General features: G+C 40.5%; 1 protein-coding gene across 3 annotated transcripts in view; it reads left to right on the forward strand.

Moving 5' to 3' along the window:
• The first annotated feature begins 11,218 nt into the window (after positions 1-11,218).
• Positions 11,219-20,437, forward strand: part of Vps16A (vacuolar protein sorting 16) — a 489,369-nt gene continuing 480,150 nt past the window's right edge. For all 3 annotated transcript variants that reach the window (XM_090381825.1, XM_090381827.1, XM_090381826.1), the window contains exon 1: positions 11,219-11,529. In XM_090381825.1, coding sequence (XP_090237951.1) covers positions 11,480-11,529 — 50 coding nt within the window. In that variant the 5' untranslated portion in view covers positions 11,219-11,479. The remainder of the gene's footprint in view (positions 11,530-20,437) is intronic.

Consider the following 20,437-nt stretch of genomic DNA (forward strand, 5'->3'; position numbering starts at 1 on the left):
ATTTAAAAAAAAAATAAATAAATAATAAAATAAAAAATCACACCATTCCCTCCAAATGCCTGTTCAGTTCCTCCTTAAATTTATTTAACCTGTCAACTTCCACAACGACAAATGGAAGTTTGTTCCAGCAATTAACCACCCGCTGGCTAAAGGCAAATTTCCGCACATCTATTCTACATCTGTCTTTTCTTAATTTGATTTTATGCCCCCTTAGGTTCGTAATCTGAACAAGTGGAAGGATCCCAACATAATTCAGCGTGCTCAACACATTCAAGGCCTTACATACCTCAATCAGATTACCGCGCAGGTGCCTAGTCTCCAGCCACTGCAATTTGCAGAATTTAAGCCTCTCTTGGTAAGAGGATCCCTTCATTCTCCTCACCAATCTTGTTGCCCTTCTCTGTACACGCTCAAGTAAATCTACATCCTTCCTAAAATGAGGCTTCCAGACCTGTATGCAGTACTCAAGGCGTGGCATGACCATTGCCTTATACAGAGGGACAATCACCTCTTTCTCCCTGCTAGCAAAATTCCTATATATCATTGACAAAACCTCATGACCTGCCCTGGCAGCCTGTCTGCATTGCTCAGAAAACTTCATATCTGACTGCACAATTACTGCCAGGTCTTTTTCATTTTCTACCACCTTAAGTGTAGTACCACACAGTTGGTACGTTTCTCTGGGGTTACTTCTACCCATATGCAGTACTTTGCATTTGTCAAGGTTAAACTTCAGTTGCCACTTCTTAGCCCATCTGCCCAAATTATCTAGATCCTGTTGCTTTAGCACACTGCCATTACTGTCATTAACAACTCTGCCAACCTTTGTATCATCTGCAAACTTCGACATTCAGCCTGATATAACTTCATCAATATCATTGATAAATATACAAAACAACAGTGGACCCAACACCGAACCCTGTGGGACTCCACTAATAACATTAGTCGATGAACAGAAGCACCCATTGATTACCACCCTCTGTCTTCTCCCACTTAACCATCCTTTTATCCATTGTAGCAACTTACCCTTAATACCATTCTGCTCCAATTTGTACAATAGTCTTCCATGCGCAAAAGTGTCAAAAGCTTTCCTGAAATCCAAATATATGATATCAAAATTACTTTTTGCATCCAGTTCCTTTGTAACCACATCATAATATCCTATCAAGTTTGTCAGACAAGACTTTCCCTTAACAAACCCATGCTGTGTCTGAATTATTGCTGCACTCTTGTCTAGATGATCCTGCAATGCATCTTTAACCAGTGACTCCATTATTTTACCCGGAACAGAAGTTAAACTAACTGGTCTGTAATTACTCGTGTCAACTTTCGATCCCCCTTTGTGAATTGGGGATACATTTGCACATCTCCAGTCCGTGGGGACCTCCACTGAATCCAAGGATGCTCTCATAATTATTGCTAAGGGTTCGCTTAGTTGATTTGCCGCCTCCTTTAATATAACTGGATAGAACCCATCCACCCCAGGTGCTTTTCTTAGGTTTAACTTCAACAATTTCTCCTCCAATTTGCTTTCAGTTATTACAAAATCATTAAGTATCCTGCTACAATTTGATAACCTTCTGCCATTTTCAAACCTTAATAATTACTCATGTGTGAATGTAGATGCAAAATACTCATTCAGTTTGTTTGCGATCTGAGCAGGATCATCCACAGTCGAACCATCGATGTCAAGTGGACCAATTGGATTCATCCCCTTCCTTTTAGAGTTTATATAAGTAAAGAAATCCTCGCTGTTTTTCTTAGCATCTTTTGCCAAGGATTTCTCGTAATCTGCCTTCGCCTGCCTAACCTCCTTTGTGACCTGATTACTGACTAGCTTATATCTGCCATAGGCTTCTGAGTTGCTTGATAATTTATATGCATCCCATGCATTTTTCTTCTCTGTTACGAGTCTCATTAGTTCATTAGATAACCATTTAGGCCTAAACCTTGAACAATATTTCTTAATAGGTATGGAACGTTCAGTAGCATCCACGATTAATTCCTTGAATGCTTCCCACTTAGAATTTACTGTTTGTAACATCGTCAGTTGATCACACTTTTCAGAATTTAAAAACTGTCGGAGACCACCGTACTCACCTTTATGGAAGCAAAAACCCTTTCCTTTACCCTTGATGGTAATTAAATCTTTAAGTAAATCCCACATCAGTACACTGTGATCACTGCCACCTAGTGGTTCCATTATCTGCAAATTCTTAATACACGAATGATCACTGCTGATAACCAGATCAAGAGTGTTACTTTCTCTGGTTGCCTCTCGAACATGCTGCTGCAGAAAACAATCTTCCAATAAATCCACAAAAGTCTGACTAGTGTGTGAGTGACCAATCCACAAGTTTCAGTCAATATCTGGGAAGTTAAAATCTCGCATTATAAGACATTCTGATGTACTAGCTCACTCTATTTCTCTGTACAATTGTTCATTGTACTCGTTCGAGTCATTAGGCCTATAACACACTCCTACTCTTATTTTTGTTTTCCCAGTGCTTATGTCACACCAAACTGACTCAACAGTGCACTGTTCATCTATATCAACTGGATGCACTTCTTTCGATTTTATGTTTTTCTTAATTAACAGCATAACACCTCCTCCCTTTCTATCCTGTCTATCCTTTTTGTACACATCGTACTCCCCAAATTCCAGTTCAGCATTCCTTATATCTGTTTGACACGACGTAGTAGTAGTAGTAGTAGTAGTAGTAGTAGTAGTGGCACTTGATGCAAGAAAGCAAGTGTAGGAGCTTATGCAGCATCAGCCAAAAAAAAAAAAAAAAAAAATCACACCATACCCTCCAATTGCCTGTCCAGTTCCTCCTTAAATTTATTTAACCTATCAACTTCCACAACGACAGATGGAAGTTTGTTCCAGCAATTAACCACCCGCTGGCTAAAGGCAAATTTCCGCACATCTATTCTACATCTGTCCTTTCTTAATTTGAACTTATGTCCCCGTAGGTTCGTATTCTGAACAAGTGGGAGGATCCCATCAGAATTCAGCGTGCTCAACCCATTCAAGGCCTTATAGACCTCAATCAGATCACCGCGCAGGTGCCTAGTCTCCAGCCACTGCAATTTGCAGAACTTAAGCCTCTCTTGGTAAGAGGATCCCTTCATTCCCCTCACCAATCTTGTTGCCCTTCTCTGTACACGCTCAAGCAAATCTACATCCTTCCTAAAATGAGGCCTCCAGACCTGTACGCAGTACTCAAGGCGTGGCCTGACCATTGCCTTATACAGAGGGACAATCACCTCCTTTTCCCTGCTAGCAAAATTCCTATATATCATTGACAAAACCCCATGACCTGCCCTGGCAGCCTGTCTGCATTGCTCAGAAAACTTCATATCTGACTGCACAATTACTCCCAGGTCTTTTTCATTTTCTACCACCTTAAGTGTAGTACCACACAGTTGGTACGTTTCTCTGGGGTTTCTCTGGGTTTACGTCTCTGCTACCCCAACAATATCCGCCTTTGATGTCTTGACCAACATTTCAAATTCATCAAATTTATTTACTATACTTCTACCATTGGTATACATGCAAGCATACATGCTCCTACTCCTATTCTTAGTTACCCTAACACATCCCATATACCCACCTATTTCAGGATGACTGCCATCCGTCCCTGAAACCCCCAACCCCCCACGCTCCAGGTCGCTACTTATTCTAATAGAAGTTGTGCAAGAATCACCTTCACCTCTGACTACGGCTAATGTTAAACTATTAGTCCTTGTATCCCCCCCCCCAAGCTATCAGTTTTCTGACCCACCTAACACTGCCTCAATAGCATCAGCAAATATTCTTGCACCCTTTCTATTTAAGTGTATCCCATCCCTATAGAAGCAGTCTCTCCTGTTAACAAGTACAGTCCAGGCTGAAAAAAATTCTACCCCTTGAGCCTTGCACCTTCTTTCCAGGGCCGAATTGCTCGACAAGGCTCTCCTCATATACTCCCTTCTATCGTGTCTGGGCAGAATTGAAGACACTTTCAAATTCAACCCTAATTCTCGGCTTTTGTTCAACAGTAACCTGTACTTTTTAAGTAATTCTGCCGGTCTTCTACTCTTAATATTAGTGCCAACGTGTACAACTGTATCACCTTTTGTGCCCTTAAAAGATGATATCCGCTCTACAACGTCATCAACCTTTGCCCCTGGCAGACATACCCTGGTCCTGTTCCACCTATCCTTTTTACAAAGCATGTTTCCCGTTTCCCTGATAATAGAGAGTCACCAACAACTACTAGTTCCTGTGGAACCAGCGCATTCTGCTTTGGGGGTTGCCGCTGTGTTGCGTGATTACCAAGTGCATGCTCTGGCGTTGATGTGGGCAGCTGAGAGCTTGATGGGCCCCTCAATTTAGATCTTTCGAGTGCATCCACCCTGTCCTTCAAACTCTCATATAGGCCCATAACAACGCTGAGTTGTCGTCTGATTTCCTTACACTCCTTACATCGCGCACACACAAAGACATCCCGCATGGCAATATCATGTTCCGTTCCAGCGAGTCGGCAAACATATCACAAGTCGCTCATTTTTTTAGGCTCTGATGCGTTGGAGAATCGCCTCCCTCAGTTCTCCCCCTAGTCACAGCACTCCTGCCACTTTGTGCCCGTTGCTTTGCTGCTCTAGTTTGGGGCATGATATGTTAAATTAATAAGATCAATAAATTAAATTAAATTAAATGTCAATACTGCGCTATCTAATAGAAACAGTGAAGCGTATTACTGTTTCTATAATTATACGTTAGAGCTACCTAACTACCTCAATTAAAAATTTGAATTCCCTATCACTATATACAAAAACAATGCCTGCAAGATTCGAACGAAATAACGGTTTTATAAAGTATTACGTATATCTACAAAAACTGTTTATATAAATTAAAATAAAAATAACCAGCGTAATTAGAACTATAAGACTACGTATTAAGTACAATATGAAATAACAATTATGTAAATAAAAAGCAAACACTTATCGTTTTTTTCGGAGCCTGTAACTCGCAGCTGTATTTTCTAAAGAGAGAGTCAGCGCCCTCTTTGAAACCAACCAGCGTAACTATAACTATAAGAGTACGTATTAAGTACAATATAAAATAACAATTATGTAAATAAAAAGGTAAACACTTATCGTTTTTTCGGAGCCTGCAAATCACAGCTGTAATTTAGTACTAACATCGGGATGGAATTACCTTTGGATTTTGTAAATTAAGACTCAGAGATTGCATCATGGAAACCAGTTGGATGATTCCACGAGATGAAGATCGGTAAAAAGAGGAAAGAGCTACAAGTATCTCATGATGATGGAAGTTGAATACATAGAGCACAAGGAGATCAAGGCCCGCCTGACCAAGAAATACCATGAGTCTCAGAAGCATGCTAAAAGTTAAGGTGAGAACTGTAAAAATGTCTTCATTTTTACTTTTGTTTGCTTTTGAGGGCTGTTACTTCGCCAAGTCACCTTATACTTATTGCCACTACTGTACTTGTAGTGTGATATTCACTCCGTGTAGAAGGCTGTTTCTTTTTTTAGCGTACGCCCGTCGGCGCAGCGCTAGGGAAAACAGCATTTGAAACATTATTCTATCTTTATGAGTCCGGCTGATTCACAGCAAGAGATCGTTACTTGATCGGATCGGACGAACATCGTGGATATAATATTTATAAAACGGTGAGAAAGTATATGACTTTCGTCGGAGAAAAGAGAGTAATGTCAATTAAGAAGCATACTTCAGGGTGAAATCTGAACCATATAACTACAAGGTGATTGTTGTTTGGAAATTCCTTGTGTAGGAACGAACGAAACTTTAGATCTAGTGACAGCCGCTGGGCAGTTTGGAAATTCCACCCCATGCAGATGTGAAGTTCCTCTTTCTCCTCATAAATTCCATTTTTACTGTGTCATGTCTCCAAAATAACAGTCCCTGGGATTTTCATTTCCCCACGAAATTAGCCTTTTGACCAATAGAAGCATTGGAAACTCTAAAAGGGGGGGGGGGACATATATATATATATGCAGATCGGAGACTAAGAGAGATGGACGTTGAGGACGGACAGAACGAAAAGATCGGAGAAGAGAAGTCGAACGTGCGGGAAACGAAGGCACACACAGGAGGACAGAAAGAGAGAATGGACAGAACGAAAAGATCGGAGAAGAGAAGTCGAATGTGCGGGAAACGAAGGCACACACAGGAGGACTTCTTTTTCTTGAGGCTATCTCGTAAAAACGTCTTGAGAATCTTTTGCTGCTGGCTCCTGTTCCTAGACATATATCCCTGAATATTGCAAAGTTAATTCTGATAATTTTCACCCTATATTTACGACACGATAGCTAATAAAATGAAAGTGTCGGACGTTAATACCTAACGCTTTACTTAATAGAGTCTACTGAGAAACAATCCTCCTCATAGGAACATTCACTAAGGTAGCGTCTATCTTACAACGCTTAGAAATTAGAGTTTAAGATTAGCAAGTTCCATTTGTATTAATGGAATACCATAAGTTATGACTGTTAAACCTGTACAGTACACTTACACATACACCCAGATACTCGAACTGCAGGATGATTGTTGGCTTTAGAGAGTACGGGCAGCAGTACCAACTGAAGATCACATGAAGAACACAGACAAGTTTGTACACATGTATCATTAACCTTTTAATATATCATTTTATCCTTTTGATAAAAGATAGAACTCTTATATAAATATATAAAAGTATATAACCATTTTATTTTACGCCTGTGTGTATGTTTGAGTTAATAAACCATGTTTTGTTTAATCATCCTTGCCTCTTAGCCATTCTATTGCTACACGTTACCCACAGCACGAGTTTTACAGTAAAAGAGCCATAGTTCTGTGGCATTCTGAGGTCTAACTCATAGTAGGATTTCAGAATGAATAAACACAACGCCGATTTTGATGTTGCGAATCTATTCTCCACGATACAGAATAGATCTTGAGAACACGAGATTGTTGTCCTAATATATAAACCACTAGTCGATCATATAAAACACAGGCGTTTTCTGCAACATCAATATTAATGAATAAACTTGACCGGAAACCTTATTATACACATTGCATTTTGAATAATATTAAAATTCGATTGTCTTTATCTCCACTTGAAGAATGATGTCCAGGCGAACCCCTGTGGGACAGAACACAGTCAAAGCCATAAACAGCTAAGTAAGTCCAGTCCTAACGTGCTCCTTCATGGTCATAAAGTGGAAAAACCCCCAAACTGGGGGAAACCACGAAGTCATGAAATCCAGAATAGAAGACGAGTGGAAGAAGGCCCTAACAGAATTCGAAGGAATGAAACCCACAAGCAACCACGTGATACCTAAACAGAGGCCAAATAAAATTCTGTGGAGAGTAAGAGACCACCTCAATCGGCAAATAATACCACATTACCTTGACAACAATGGTGAAAGGCTGGAGGCTGTCCACACAGCTGTATACTGTGCTGCCATAGCAGTCACAGCAGCCACATTGGTATTAATGGAAAAGAAACGAGAAACCAGTAGCAGAAGAACCAAAAACAGAAGGAACCGCCTGCTTTGGAAAGAAGACTTCAGCAGAAGATAGAAGAATAAAGAGTTAAGATAGCTCAGTTGACCCGGTACCAACAGGGTAATAGAAGTAAGAAATTGATGAGAAAGGTGAAGCGCATCCTCAAGAGAGACAGCATTCACAGCAAACATGAGACCAGAAATCAGAAAATAGGAGAATACTTGGACACACTGACACAGAACCTACTCGCACTCAGCAAGAGACTACGCCGATACAAAGAGAGCTCTCAGAGGAAAATAAAAAAATTAGTACGAATCTTCGTTGAGGAACAAAGAGCCTTATACAGGAAACCGGGAGTAGATGAGAAAACAGAAAACGGACTACCCGAGAAGAAGACGATCGAGGAGTTCTGGGGAAATATCTGGGACAGCGAAGTAACACATAACAGCCAAGCCCCCTGGATAGAAGTAGAACGGAAGAAAACCAAGGATATACAAGTGATGAGAGAGTGGTCAAGAAGAAGGAAAACAGTCGATCAGGAACACCCAAAACTGCCGAATCTCAGGAATTGATAACATCCACAACTACTGGTACAATAAGCTCGCTTGCAAACAAAAGCACCTACAGAGCAGTTCACTCGAATGATAAGGCACATGGAGACAATCCCGCAGTTTCTCACTGAAAGAGTCACATATCTGAAGTCTAAAGACGAAGATACAAGAAACCCGGTGAAATACAGGCCAATCACCCCTCTCAACGATGTACAAGATCCTGGCTAGCTCCATAACCAAGAAGATATTAGACCACTTAGAGAGTCGGAACATAAAGACCGAACAGCAGAAAGGATGCAAGCGGAGGAGCAAAGGATGCAAGGAGCAATTAACCATAGATGCCATAGTTATGGAGCAAGTCTACAAGAAGCACCGCAACCTATACACGGCCTACTTCGTTAATCGCAAGGCCTTCGAATCCGTACCTCATAGCTGGCTAATAGAGCCCCTATAGATCTACAGGGTCAATCCGATAGTAAAAAATTTCCTAGCAGCAACAATGGCGAAATGGAGTACCACCATTAAGATCGAGAACATCACAACCAGACCAATCCCCATCAGAAGAGGAATCTTTCAGGGAGATGCTCTGAGCCCACTGTGGTTCTGTCTAGCACTCATCCTGCTGTCCACCGTGCTTAACGGCTGTAAGTATGGATATAACCTCAAAGAAGGAAGAAAGAACCTGTACACCCTCACCCACCTGATGTACATGAATGACACTAAGCTCTAAGCGGCAACCTAGAAGCAGCTCCAGCAACTACTCCGGATCACTGAAGAATTCAGCAAGGACATCAGGATGGAATTTGGTCTAGACAAATGTAAGACCTACGTACTGCATCCGGGAAAATTAATCGGCCGAAACTACCACCTGCTGACTAGTAAAGAGATCGAAGCCATAACAGAAGGAGAGACCTACAGATACCTAGGGATGATGCGGGTTCAGCACTTAGAGCACAAGGAAATCAAGAAGTGCCTGACCGAAAAATATCGTCAGCGACTCAGAAGCCTGATGAAAGCAAAATTGAACGCAGAGAACACAGTTAAAGCCATAAACACCTATGCAGGTCCATTACTAACATACTCCTTTGGGGTCATAGATTGGACTAACACCGAGCTAGAGTATATCATGCGAAAAAAAGGACAATGATGACCAAAATCCGCCAACATCACCCGAAGTCAGCAGTGGAGAGACTAACAATAGCTCAGAAAGAGGAAGGAAAGGACGTGATAGAACCGATAGAGCAACAGAAAACAGCGATAGTTAACCTGAAGGAATACTTCGAGAAAAACACAGCACCACTTCACCAGGCCATAAGGAAAATAGATAAGTGGATTACCCCACTCAACCTAAGCGAGGAGCCCCTCCCGCCCAGACGGCACAAGAAACGAAGCTAGAAAGATCGGCAAAGAAGACACTCCATGCCAGACACTACAGTGACCTCCATCAAGATCACATCGATAACATTGCTTTCAAAGCATGGCTCACAAGTGGGACGCTCTTCCCCAAGATTGAAGAATTCATGCTGGCCATCCAAGACCAGGTAATCAACACCAGAAACTATAGAAAATACATCGCAAAGGAGCCCGAAATGTCAGTTGATGTATGTCGACGATGCCACCTGGCCTCAGCACATCACAGGGGGGATGCAAGGTGATCACCCAGACTGAGTACACTTATAAATACGACCAGGTAGCCAGGATAATACATCAGAAGCTAGCGAGGAAATACCAGTTGACCAAGAAAGTGTATCATACTACATTTTCTTGGTCAACTGAGAAAGAAAGTGTAGTATGATACACTTTCTTGGTCAACTGAGAAAGAAAGTGTGTCATACTACAAGTACGAACCCCAGGCAGTACTAGAGACCCCCAACTCACAAGCTGTACTTGGACCCCGCCGTATTAATGGATAAGACCATCCCGCACAACAGACCGGTCTTAACCCTTGTGGACAAGATGTAAAAGGCTACCTACCTGATTGATATAGCGGTGCCCAATACTAACAATGTCCAGAAAACTCATGAGGAAAATATTAGGAGTACACGAACCTGAGACATGGGGTCAAGGAGATCTGACATATGGAAGAAGTAACGATCATCCCGATCATCATGTCAACCACCGGTATGGTTCCAAAGATCCTACACAGCAGCCTAGCAACAATAGGTCTCGCAGAGAACACCTACAAGGATCTCCAGAAAGTCGCAATCTTGAAAACCTGCAGGACAGTCAGTTCCTCGACAATCGTAACACCAGACATTACAATCATCCTGTGTACTTGGTAACAGTACCCGTCACGGAGTGGAATCCCCCAATCAGGGAGAAATAATATAAGAGCAATAATAATAATAATACATCAGAAGCTAGCAAGGAAATACCAGTGATCGAAGAAAGTATACCATACTACAAGTAGGAATCCCATGCAGTACTTGATACCCTAACCAACAAGCTGTACTGGGACCCCGCCTTAATAACGGATAAGACAATCTAGCACAGAAGACCGGATATAACCGTTGTGGACAAGAAGGAAAAGGCACTGGCAACTTGTGGAAAACCCATGGGGAAAAAATCAGAAAGTACACGACCTAAGACAGGAGACAAAGAAATGTGGCATATGCAACAAGTAACGACCATCCCGATCATCGTGTCAACCACAGGTATGGTGCCAAAGACTACATAATAGCCTAGTAGCAATAGGTCTCCCAGTGAACACTTACAAGGAACTCCAGAAAGTCCAATCCCGATTATCTGTAGAATAATCAGAGTTCCTCGACCAACAGTAACACCAGGCATAACAACAATCACCCTGTGTATTGGTAACAATACCCGTCACGAGGTGGAAACCCCCTGAATCAGGGAGAAATAATATGTAATATATATATATATATATATATATATATAAAATACAAAACTTTCATTTTACCTTATAATGCTAGTATTAAAGTAAAATTTTAGTTTTAGCACACACAGAACATATGTAAGAAACAATTAGATATAAAAAAAATATAAACATAAACAGTTTTTTTTTTCTTTTTGTATTTTGTCATTTATTCATTTATGGATATTGGGCTGCTTGGGATCATACTTTGCTACTTTTTCCCTTTTCAATTTCATACCTACTGTGTAAAACAGAAGTATGTAACTGTACTTTGTTGTACGTGACAGTTGTTTTGATGGCTTTTCCATGTGATCTGGAATTGGTTTTTACATGGATCGTTCTAACATAGAAATGCAGCTAGAGAGTCACGTGTATTGGAAATGTGGAATTTTAATTGAAAGAGCTTAAAAAGAAAAATAAAACTGCTTGCACAAGATTTGTTACTCCACATACTGCCAGTATTAATGTGAATTTAGTTATAAGTTAATTTAAATGGGTGTATCGTATTTCTAATATGTGTTATTTTTCGTAATGGCATTATTCATAGCGGATTGGAGTCCTTTAGGCAAGGAATATTATAGGTAATATTAGGTATAATTTTTTGAGATTTAGGCGAGTAGCGAGTTTGGAACACTATTATTATTAATTTAAAAAAAAAAAAAAAATGGACAACTTAATGAATTCTGGGAAACTGATTTCTAAACTACTCGAATTTTTCAATTCGAGTACTGTTCAGAAACCTTGAAAAGGTTAATCGTTTTTTTATTATCAAAAGTTTATCGCAAACACATTGAAACATCAGTTTTTATTGTACTTACAATCGCATGCTATTATTATTAGCTATGTGGTGCAAGGAAGCCTGAAGCTTTTGCTGCACCAGCCAAAAAAAATTTAGTTACCCTGAGAGAGAGAGAGAGAGAGAGGAAGGGAAAACAGTCAGAAGTAGATAGGAACTACCAAGAAAGAGAAGAATGATGATATCCAGCCCAGGACCGTGGGTGTGCCAAGCCCATACCAAATGTGAGCCCCTCTGTTGATAACGAATTGGTAAATTGATAATGAAGTCAGTTGCAGCATCTGGAGACTAGGCACCTGTGAGGTTATCTGATTGAGGTGTATAAGGCCTTGAATGGTTTGAGTAGGCTCGATGATGATGGGATACTTTCACTTTCTGATATTAAGAAACTGAGGGGGCATAGATTCAAATTGAGGAAAGACAGTTGTAGAATAGATGTGCGAATGTTTGCCTTTATCCGGTGAGTAGTTGATTGCTGGAACAGACTTCCATCTGTTGTTGTGGAAGTTGATAGCTTAAATAAATATATGGCTGAACTAGACAAACATTTGGAGTGGCTGGATGGATGAAATGGGAAGGTTTTTTTTTTTTTTGGCTGATGCATATAGCTTGCTTTCTTGAATATGATGCAACTAATACTAATGCTAATAGCATTTTGAAATCTATAAACTGAATAGTTTTGTACTTAATTTAAAAAGTGCAGGTGTAAATTGTATTACAGGTTTCAAATGATGCAACAAAGCAAACTTATACAGTAGCAGCAAAAGAAAAAACAATGCACCACCTCTTCAACCCCTCAAACAGTTCTCTGAATTTATGCAGCGCCTCCATAGCCAGGTGGTCAGGAGCAGCAGTGCATAGCACGCGCTTCTTGATTAGCCCGGGGTTCGAGCCGTGACCACCAAATACGGAGGATGCGGAAAGGTCAGGGAATGACCACCGCATATCCCCGGAGCAATATGGCCCTAGTTGCTAATGCCCCTAAAAACCAAATAACAACAACATCTGAATTTATGCAAACTACACACTTCCACAACGTCAGAGGGAATTTTTTTCCAATAATTAACCAGCCACTTGCTGAAGGCAAAATTCTGCACATCTATCTTGCAACCCATCTTTCCTTAGTTTAAATTTTTGTCCCCTTGTGTGTAGTGTGCAAAAGAATTCCATCAGCATTGAGGATACTCAGTCCATTCAAAGCTTTAAACACATCAGATTACCTTACAGGTGCTTAGTCTCCATGCACTGCAGTTTGCAGGACTGAAGCCTTTCTAGGTAAAAAACACCCCCATGTTCCCCTCACCAATCTCCTTGCCCTTCTCCATTACTCACCCCAACAAATCTATATCCTAATATGAAGCCTTCAGACCTGTATGCAGTACTCAAGATATGGCCTGACCATTGCTTTATACAATGGAATAATTGCCTCCTTATCGCTACTAGCAAAATTCCTTTATATCATTGGCAAAAACCACTGTTTGGAGAAGTTCATATCTGACTGCACAATTGTAGTAGTAGTGGTGGTGGTAGTGGCATGTGATGCAAGAAAGCAAGTGTATGAGCTTATGCAGCATCAGCCAAAAAAAAAAAAAAAAAAAATCACAATATTCCCTCCAAATGCCTGTCCAGTTCCTCCTTAAATTTATTTAACCTATCAACTTCCACAATAACAGATGGAAGTTTGTTCCAGCAATTAACCACCCACTGGCTAAAGGCAAATTTCCGCACATCTATTCTACATCTGTCTTTTCTTAATTTGAATTTATGCCCCCTTAGGTTCGTAATCTGAACAAGTGGAAGGATCCCATCAGAATTCAGCATGCTCAACCCGTTCAAGGCCTTATACACCTCAGTCAGATCACCACGCAGGTGCCTAGTCTCCAGCCACTGCAATTTGCAGAACTTAAGCCTCCCTTGGTAAGAGGATCCCTTCACCAATCTTATTGCCCTTCTCTGTACATGCTCAAGCACATCTACATCCTTCCTAAAATGAGGTCCCCAGGCCTGTACGCAGTACTCAAGGCGTGGCCTGACCATTGCCTTATACAGAGGGACAATCACCTCCTTTTCCCTGCTAGCAAAATTCCTATATATCATTGACAAAACCCCATGACCTGCCCTGGCAGCCTGTCTGCATTGCTCAGAAAACTTCATATCTGACTGCACAATTACTCCCAGGTCTTTTTCATTTTCTACCACCTTAAGTGTAGTACCACACAGTTGGTACGTTTCTGTGGGGTTACTTCTACCCATATGGAGTACTTTGCATTTGTCAAGGTTAAACTTCAGTTGCCACTTGTTAGCCCATCTGCTCAAATTTTCTAGATCCTCTTGCAGTAGCACACTGCCATTACTGTCATTAACAACCCTGCCAACCTTTGTATCATCTGCAAACTTCGACACTAAGCCTGATATACCTTCATCAATATCATTAATAAATATACAAAACAACAGTGGACCCAAAACCAAACCCTGTGGGACTCCACTAATAACATTAGTCCACGAAGAGCAGCACCCATTGATTACCACCCTCTGTCTTCTCCCACTCAACCATTCTTTTATCCATTGTAGCAACTTACCCATAATACCATTTTGCTCCAATTTGTACAATAGTCTTCCATGCGCAACAATGTCAAAAGCTTTCCTGAAATCCAAGTATATGATATCAAAATTATGTTTTGCATTCCGTTTGCTTGTAACCACATCATAATAACCAATCAAATCTGTCAGACAAGACTCTCCCTCAACAAACCCATGCTGCATCCGAATTATCGCCGCAGTCCCGTCTAGATGATCCCACAACGTATCCCCAACCAGTGACTCCATCACTTTAATCTGAAATGGAGATGAAATGGAGTAACCAAATATTGTCACCAGGTATTTTCATTTTCAACTACCCTGAGTGTACTACCACATATTTGGTACATTAATCTGGGATTACTGCTGTCTGTACACAGTACTTTGCATTTGTCAATATTAAACCTCAATTAACATTGCACAGCCCAACACTGCCTGATTTTTCCCATATCTTGTTGCAGTAGCATACTGCAACTAGAAAAAAATCTGCAAATTTAGACATTAAGCCAGATGTGCAGTGGTGGACAAAAAAACTGCATCACCTTAAAAAAAAGTAACATTTGTAGTGAAGTATATAAGATATTGATTACAATCATTTTGTTTGTCGCAAAGCAAAGGTATTGCATCAGACAGTAACTGCAAGGTATCGCATCAGCCATTTCTATTAATACGACATTGGAAGGGTGTACATGCTCATTAGTATCCTGTTTTGCAGAGGTGTAAGCATGGCTCTATATGTTCAGCTGACACCAAGAAAAAAGTGTGTCTGTTGCTCTGTTCCAGGAAGGCTTTCTACGTGTGCTATCGCGATAAAATAGGCTGCCACCAGTCAACAGTATGCCGGGTGCTGAAATTAAAGCACGAAACCGGTGATGTGAAGAGAAGACCTGGATCAGGCCGTAAGAGAGTGACTATGCCTTCCCAAGATCGATATTTTAAACGGCTGTGCCTTCGTAATCACCATGCTAAAGCTCCTGATCTAAAACTGGACTTTGAGATGGCCTCTGGTGTTGAAACAGGTGCATGAACTATCCAAGGACGGCTTTCGGAATGTGGTCTGCATGTTTATCAGCCCAAGAAAAAGCTTTTGTTCACCCAACAAATGAGGAAGAAGCGACTTGCTTGGGCTAAAATGCATATTTCACGGACAAAATAGCAATTCGACACAGTCATCTTTTCTGACGAATCGAAATTCAACCTTCGTGGCTCGAATGGGAAGCGATAAGTCAGAAGATGAAAATCGGAGGCATACCATTCTGACTGCATAACACCGACTGTAAAGTTCCTCGCTGGTCAGATGGTCTGGGGATGCATAACAATCAAAGGGGTGGGGGAATTAAGTATATTAACGGAACGGTGAATGCAGAAACCTACACTGCTATCTTGGAGAAGTGCCTGAAACCTGTTTTTAGGGGTCACCACACTGATGGCCAAAACTGCATTTTTCAGCAGGGCTCAGCACCTTGCCACACAGTAAAATTGGTAAGTTTTATGCTATTTAGATTTAATGATGAGTTTGTCTTCTTGTTTCACAAGGCTTAAAACATACTTATGCCAATGTTTTCCCACTTTTTCTCTCTTAAGGTGCAGTCGTACTCAGAAATGCTGGCATTACAGTGTTGGACTGACCCAGCAGCAGTGCAGATTTGAACGCTATTGAAAATTGCTGGTACATAATGTTGTCTAAAATTGCTCAGAAGAAGCCAACAAGTAAGATTCAGCTGCATGAGAGCATTGTAAGGGTGTGGTACCACGAAATTGGGCAACCATGTATCCAGAAGTTAACTCTATGCCTGATCGTTGCAAGGCAGCTCGAGGAGGAATAACAAAATGTTGAGGACTTATTTTGCTGATTTACAGTACATAATACTATTATGTTAACTTGTCATTTCAGTTTGTACACGTAACTGCAATAAAATGTATGTTTGGTTGTCATGCTTGCCATTTGCATGATTTCTCATATTTCAATTAATTATGCATTTTACCCTTTGGGGAGATATTTATGGCAGTTAGGTATATTAGGTGGAGAGTTTTTATTGGATTTCATTCACAGATATATATATCCCATCTAACAAATGCATTTCAAACATTTCTGCAATCCACAATGCAGCGCAAAACACATTATTTGCAAAATTCACAAGTGATGCAGTTTTTTTTGGCCGCCACTGTACATTCATCAATATTATTGATAAATATAGAAAACAGCAACAAGCCCATTACTGATCCAGGTGGAGGTGGATCCCATTACTGACCCATTACTCCACCAATAACATTAATCCACGAAGAGCATTTGATTGTTCAATGCAATGCTCTTCATGGGCTAATAAAAATTGAACAATGTAATGCTAATTAATATCTATTCTCTGTCTTTTATTCAGCATTACTTTATCCAGAGCAGTAACTTGTCCAATGCCACGCTGCTACAATTTGTATAGCAGTCTTTTATGTGTAACGGTATCAAAATCGTTCTGGAATTCCAGTATATGATATCTAAATTATTTTTTGCATCCACTTCCTTTGTCACGGCATTGTAGTATTCAATCAAATTGGTCATACAATATTTCCTCTTAACAAACCCATGCTCTATTGGAACTATAACTGCAGTCTTGTCTAGATGATCCTGCAGTGCTTCTTTAACCAGTGACTCCATTATTTTTCCCAGAACAGAAGTTAAACTAACAGGGGATACATTTGCACATCTCCAGTCTGTGGGGACTTCCTCTGAATGGTTAAGGATTTGTTTACTACTTTGCTGCATCCTTTAATATAATTGGATAGATGCCATCCATCTCAGATGCTTTTTTTTATGTTTATCTTCTACAATTTCTCATCCATTTCTTCTCAGTTATCAGAATATCATTTAGCTCCATGGTAGAGTTTGATAAACTTCAGGTATTTCATTCTCCAAAGAATTCCTCGTGTCTGAATATACACTGTACTGCCACTTTATTAGGCACACCCCTGCTGTGCACACAAATGGCTTGTCCCACAATGTTTCGTCACATGACCACAGTTGTGGATATAAATGCAGCAGAACAACCTTTCTAGTATTAGTTAAGTGTACAAACTGTAGCAAGAGTGGGCAAAAGGAGTGTTCTAATGGACTTCGAACATGGCGTGGTAGTAGGTGCAAGATGTGCTGGACAAAGCATCTCTGAAATGGCAGTTCTCCTGAACTTTTCATGCACCACAGTTTCAAGGGTGTATCGAGAATGGTGCAACGAACAGAAAACATCCTCTCAACAGCATTCCTCTGGAAGAAAATCAATCGCTTGTTGATGAGAGACGTCAGAGGAGAATTGTGCAAGCAAACAGATGGGCCACAATGTTGCACATCACATCAGAATACAACCTTGGTGCGCAGAACAAAATATCGCAATGCCCCAATAGTCACACTTTGTCGCAAATGGGCTACGACAGCCACATTGTGTACCTTTGTTATCAATGAAGAACAAGAGAGCACGCCTCCTGTGGGCACAGCAACACCAACACTGGACCATCGATGATTGGAAAACAGTTGCTTGGTCTGACGAGTCGAAGTTCCTGGTGCATCATGTTGATGGAAGGCTCAGAATTTGGTGAAAACAGCTTGACTCTGGACCCGTCATGTCTGACGACTACTGTGCAAGGTAGTGGGGGCAGTGTTATGGTGTGGGGAATGTTTTATTGGCACATGTTGGGTCCATTGATACCCATAGATTCACGTCTGAATGCCACATCGTACCTAAACATCGTTGCTGACCAAGTGCATTTGTTCATGTTGACAGTTTATCCTCAGTCAGATGGTTACTTCCAACAGGATAATGCACCAGTGCACAAAGCCCGAATCACTATGGAATGGTTCCAGGAATATGACAATGACTTTTCTTTGCTGCAGTAGCCCGCTCAGTTCACGGATCTCAATCCTATTGAACATCTTTGGAATGAGTTGGAAAGGGCTGTTCGCTGCAGGCCTACACCTCCGTTGAATCTCAAGGAACTGCGTGACACACTCATGTTGCATGGTACTCCATTTCTACAACGTTTTCAGCATCTTGTTCAATCCATGCCTAGACAAATTCAGGCTGTTTTGAAGGCTAAAGGAGGCTCAACACACTACTAGGTAGGTGCACCTAATAAAGTGGCAGCACGGTGTAGTCGCATGATACCTATCAAGTTTGTCACCACCTGACCATGTTCATCAACAGTTAAATTATTATGGTGCCTTTCTTCTAGTGTGTATATAAATAAAGAAATTCCTGTGGTTTTTCTTTGCTTCCTTTGCTAAAGACTTCTTATCTGGCTTAGCTCCCCTGACCTGGTTTGTGATTTGATTGAAGAATATCTACAATAGGCTTCTGCATCACCTGATAATTTATAATCATCCTATTTATTTTTCTTCTCTGCCACAAGTCTCATTAGTTCATCTGACATTCATTTAGTTCTAAGCCCTGAATAGTATTTCTTAGTTGATTTGAAAAGCCTAGTAACTTATATGATTCAATGGTTATAACATCAGTTGGTCCCACTGTATAGTTCAAGATTTGTCTAAGACTACTGTAGTGACCATTATGAAAGCAAAAGTCCTTCCCTTTATCCTTGACAGTAGTTATGATGTCTTTAATTAAATCTCACATCAGTACACTGTAAACATTGCCACCCAGTGGGTCTTTTATATGCAGATTCTTAATGCTTGAAGAATCACTTCCGATATTACTTTATTACTTTCACAGTATTACTTTCTCTTATTGCCTCGTGTGTGATTGAACAACCTACAAATTTTATTCAATATCTGGAAAGTTAAAATCCATGATTACAAGATACTGATTCACTGGCCCACTCTCATTATCTGTGTAATTATTTGTTATACTCATCATAGTCATTAGGCCTATAACACACTCGTATTCGTATTTCTGTTTCCTAGTGTTGTGTCAGACCAAATTGATTCAACATTATCAACCTGATGCAGTGCCTTTGATTTTATATGATTTTGAACTTATAATATAACTCCCACGCTCTGTTCTCCCTATCTTAATTTCATTTCTGAACTTCATTAAAAACAAGCTAACTTGCTGTTCGATGTACCCAAAAATAAAATTTATTCTCTTAAACATCCCACTTCATAATTGGATTAATCATATTGCCAGATTTATTAATGTTACATTGACTGCTGAGTCCTTTGAATACCTATTCCATTTGCAGTTTGTACTCCATTTCAAAGGATCAGATAAAAAAATTTAATTAACTTTCTCTCCATGAGTCAGTTTGGTGTGATATAAGCACTTGTAAAACAAAATTGAGAATAGGAGTGTGTTAGTATTAGCAAGAGCACATGATGCAAGAAAGCAAGCTTATATAGCATCAGCCAAATAAAAAAAAAAAAACCCATCTCCTCGCTCCAAATGTTTGTCAAGTTCTGCCTTGTTTCTATTTAAGCTATCAACTTCTACAACGACAGATGGAAGTTTGTTCCAGCAATCAACCACCCGCTGGCTAAAGGCAAACTTCCGCACATCTATCCTACAACCGTGTTTCCTCAATTTGAATTTATGCCCTCTCAGGTGATTATTCTGAGCAAGAGGAAGAATCCCATCAGCATTGAGCATGCTCAAACCATTCAAGGCTTTATACACCTCAATCAGATCACCTTGCAGCTGCCTAGTCTCCAGACACTGTAATTTGCAAAACTTAAGCCTTTCTTCATTAGAGCAACCCTTTGTTCTGTTCAATAATCTTGTTGCCCTTCTCTGTATTCGTTCCAACAGCTCTACATCCTTCTTAAAATGAGGCCTCCAGACCTGTATACAGTACTCAAGGTGTGGCCTGACCATTGCCTTATACAAGGGTGTTATAGGCCTAATGACTGTGATGAGTATACCAAACAACTATACAGGGAAATCGAGTGGGCCAGCAAATCAGAATGTCTCATAATGGGGGTTTCTAACTTTCCAGATGTTGAATGGAATTTGTAGGGGTTAGTCATTAACACACTAGCAAGACTTTTGTGGATTTCTTGGATGACTGTTTTCTACAGCAGTCTGTTAGAGAGGCAACAGGAGTAATCAATACCCTTGATCTGGTTATCAGCAGCCATTCTTTATGCATTAAGAATCTGCAGGTAAAAAACCCAATGGGTG

Source organism: Mastigoproctus giganteus, chromosome 9 (assembly GCF_048544385.1).
Source record: "Mastigoproctus giganteus isolate SK-2022 chromosome 9, ASM4854438v1, whole genome shotgun sequence".
NCBI lineage: Eukaryota > Metazoa > Arthropoda > Arachnida > Uropygi > Thelyphonidae > Mastigoproctus > Mastigoproctus giganteus.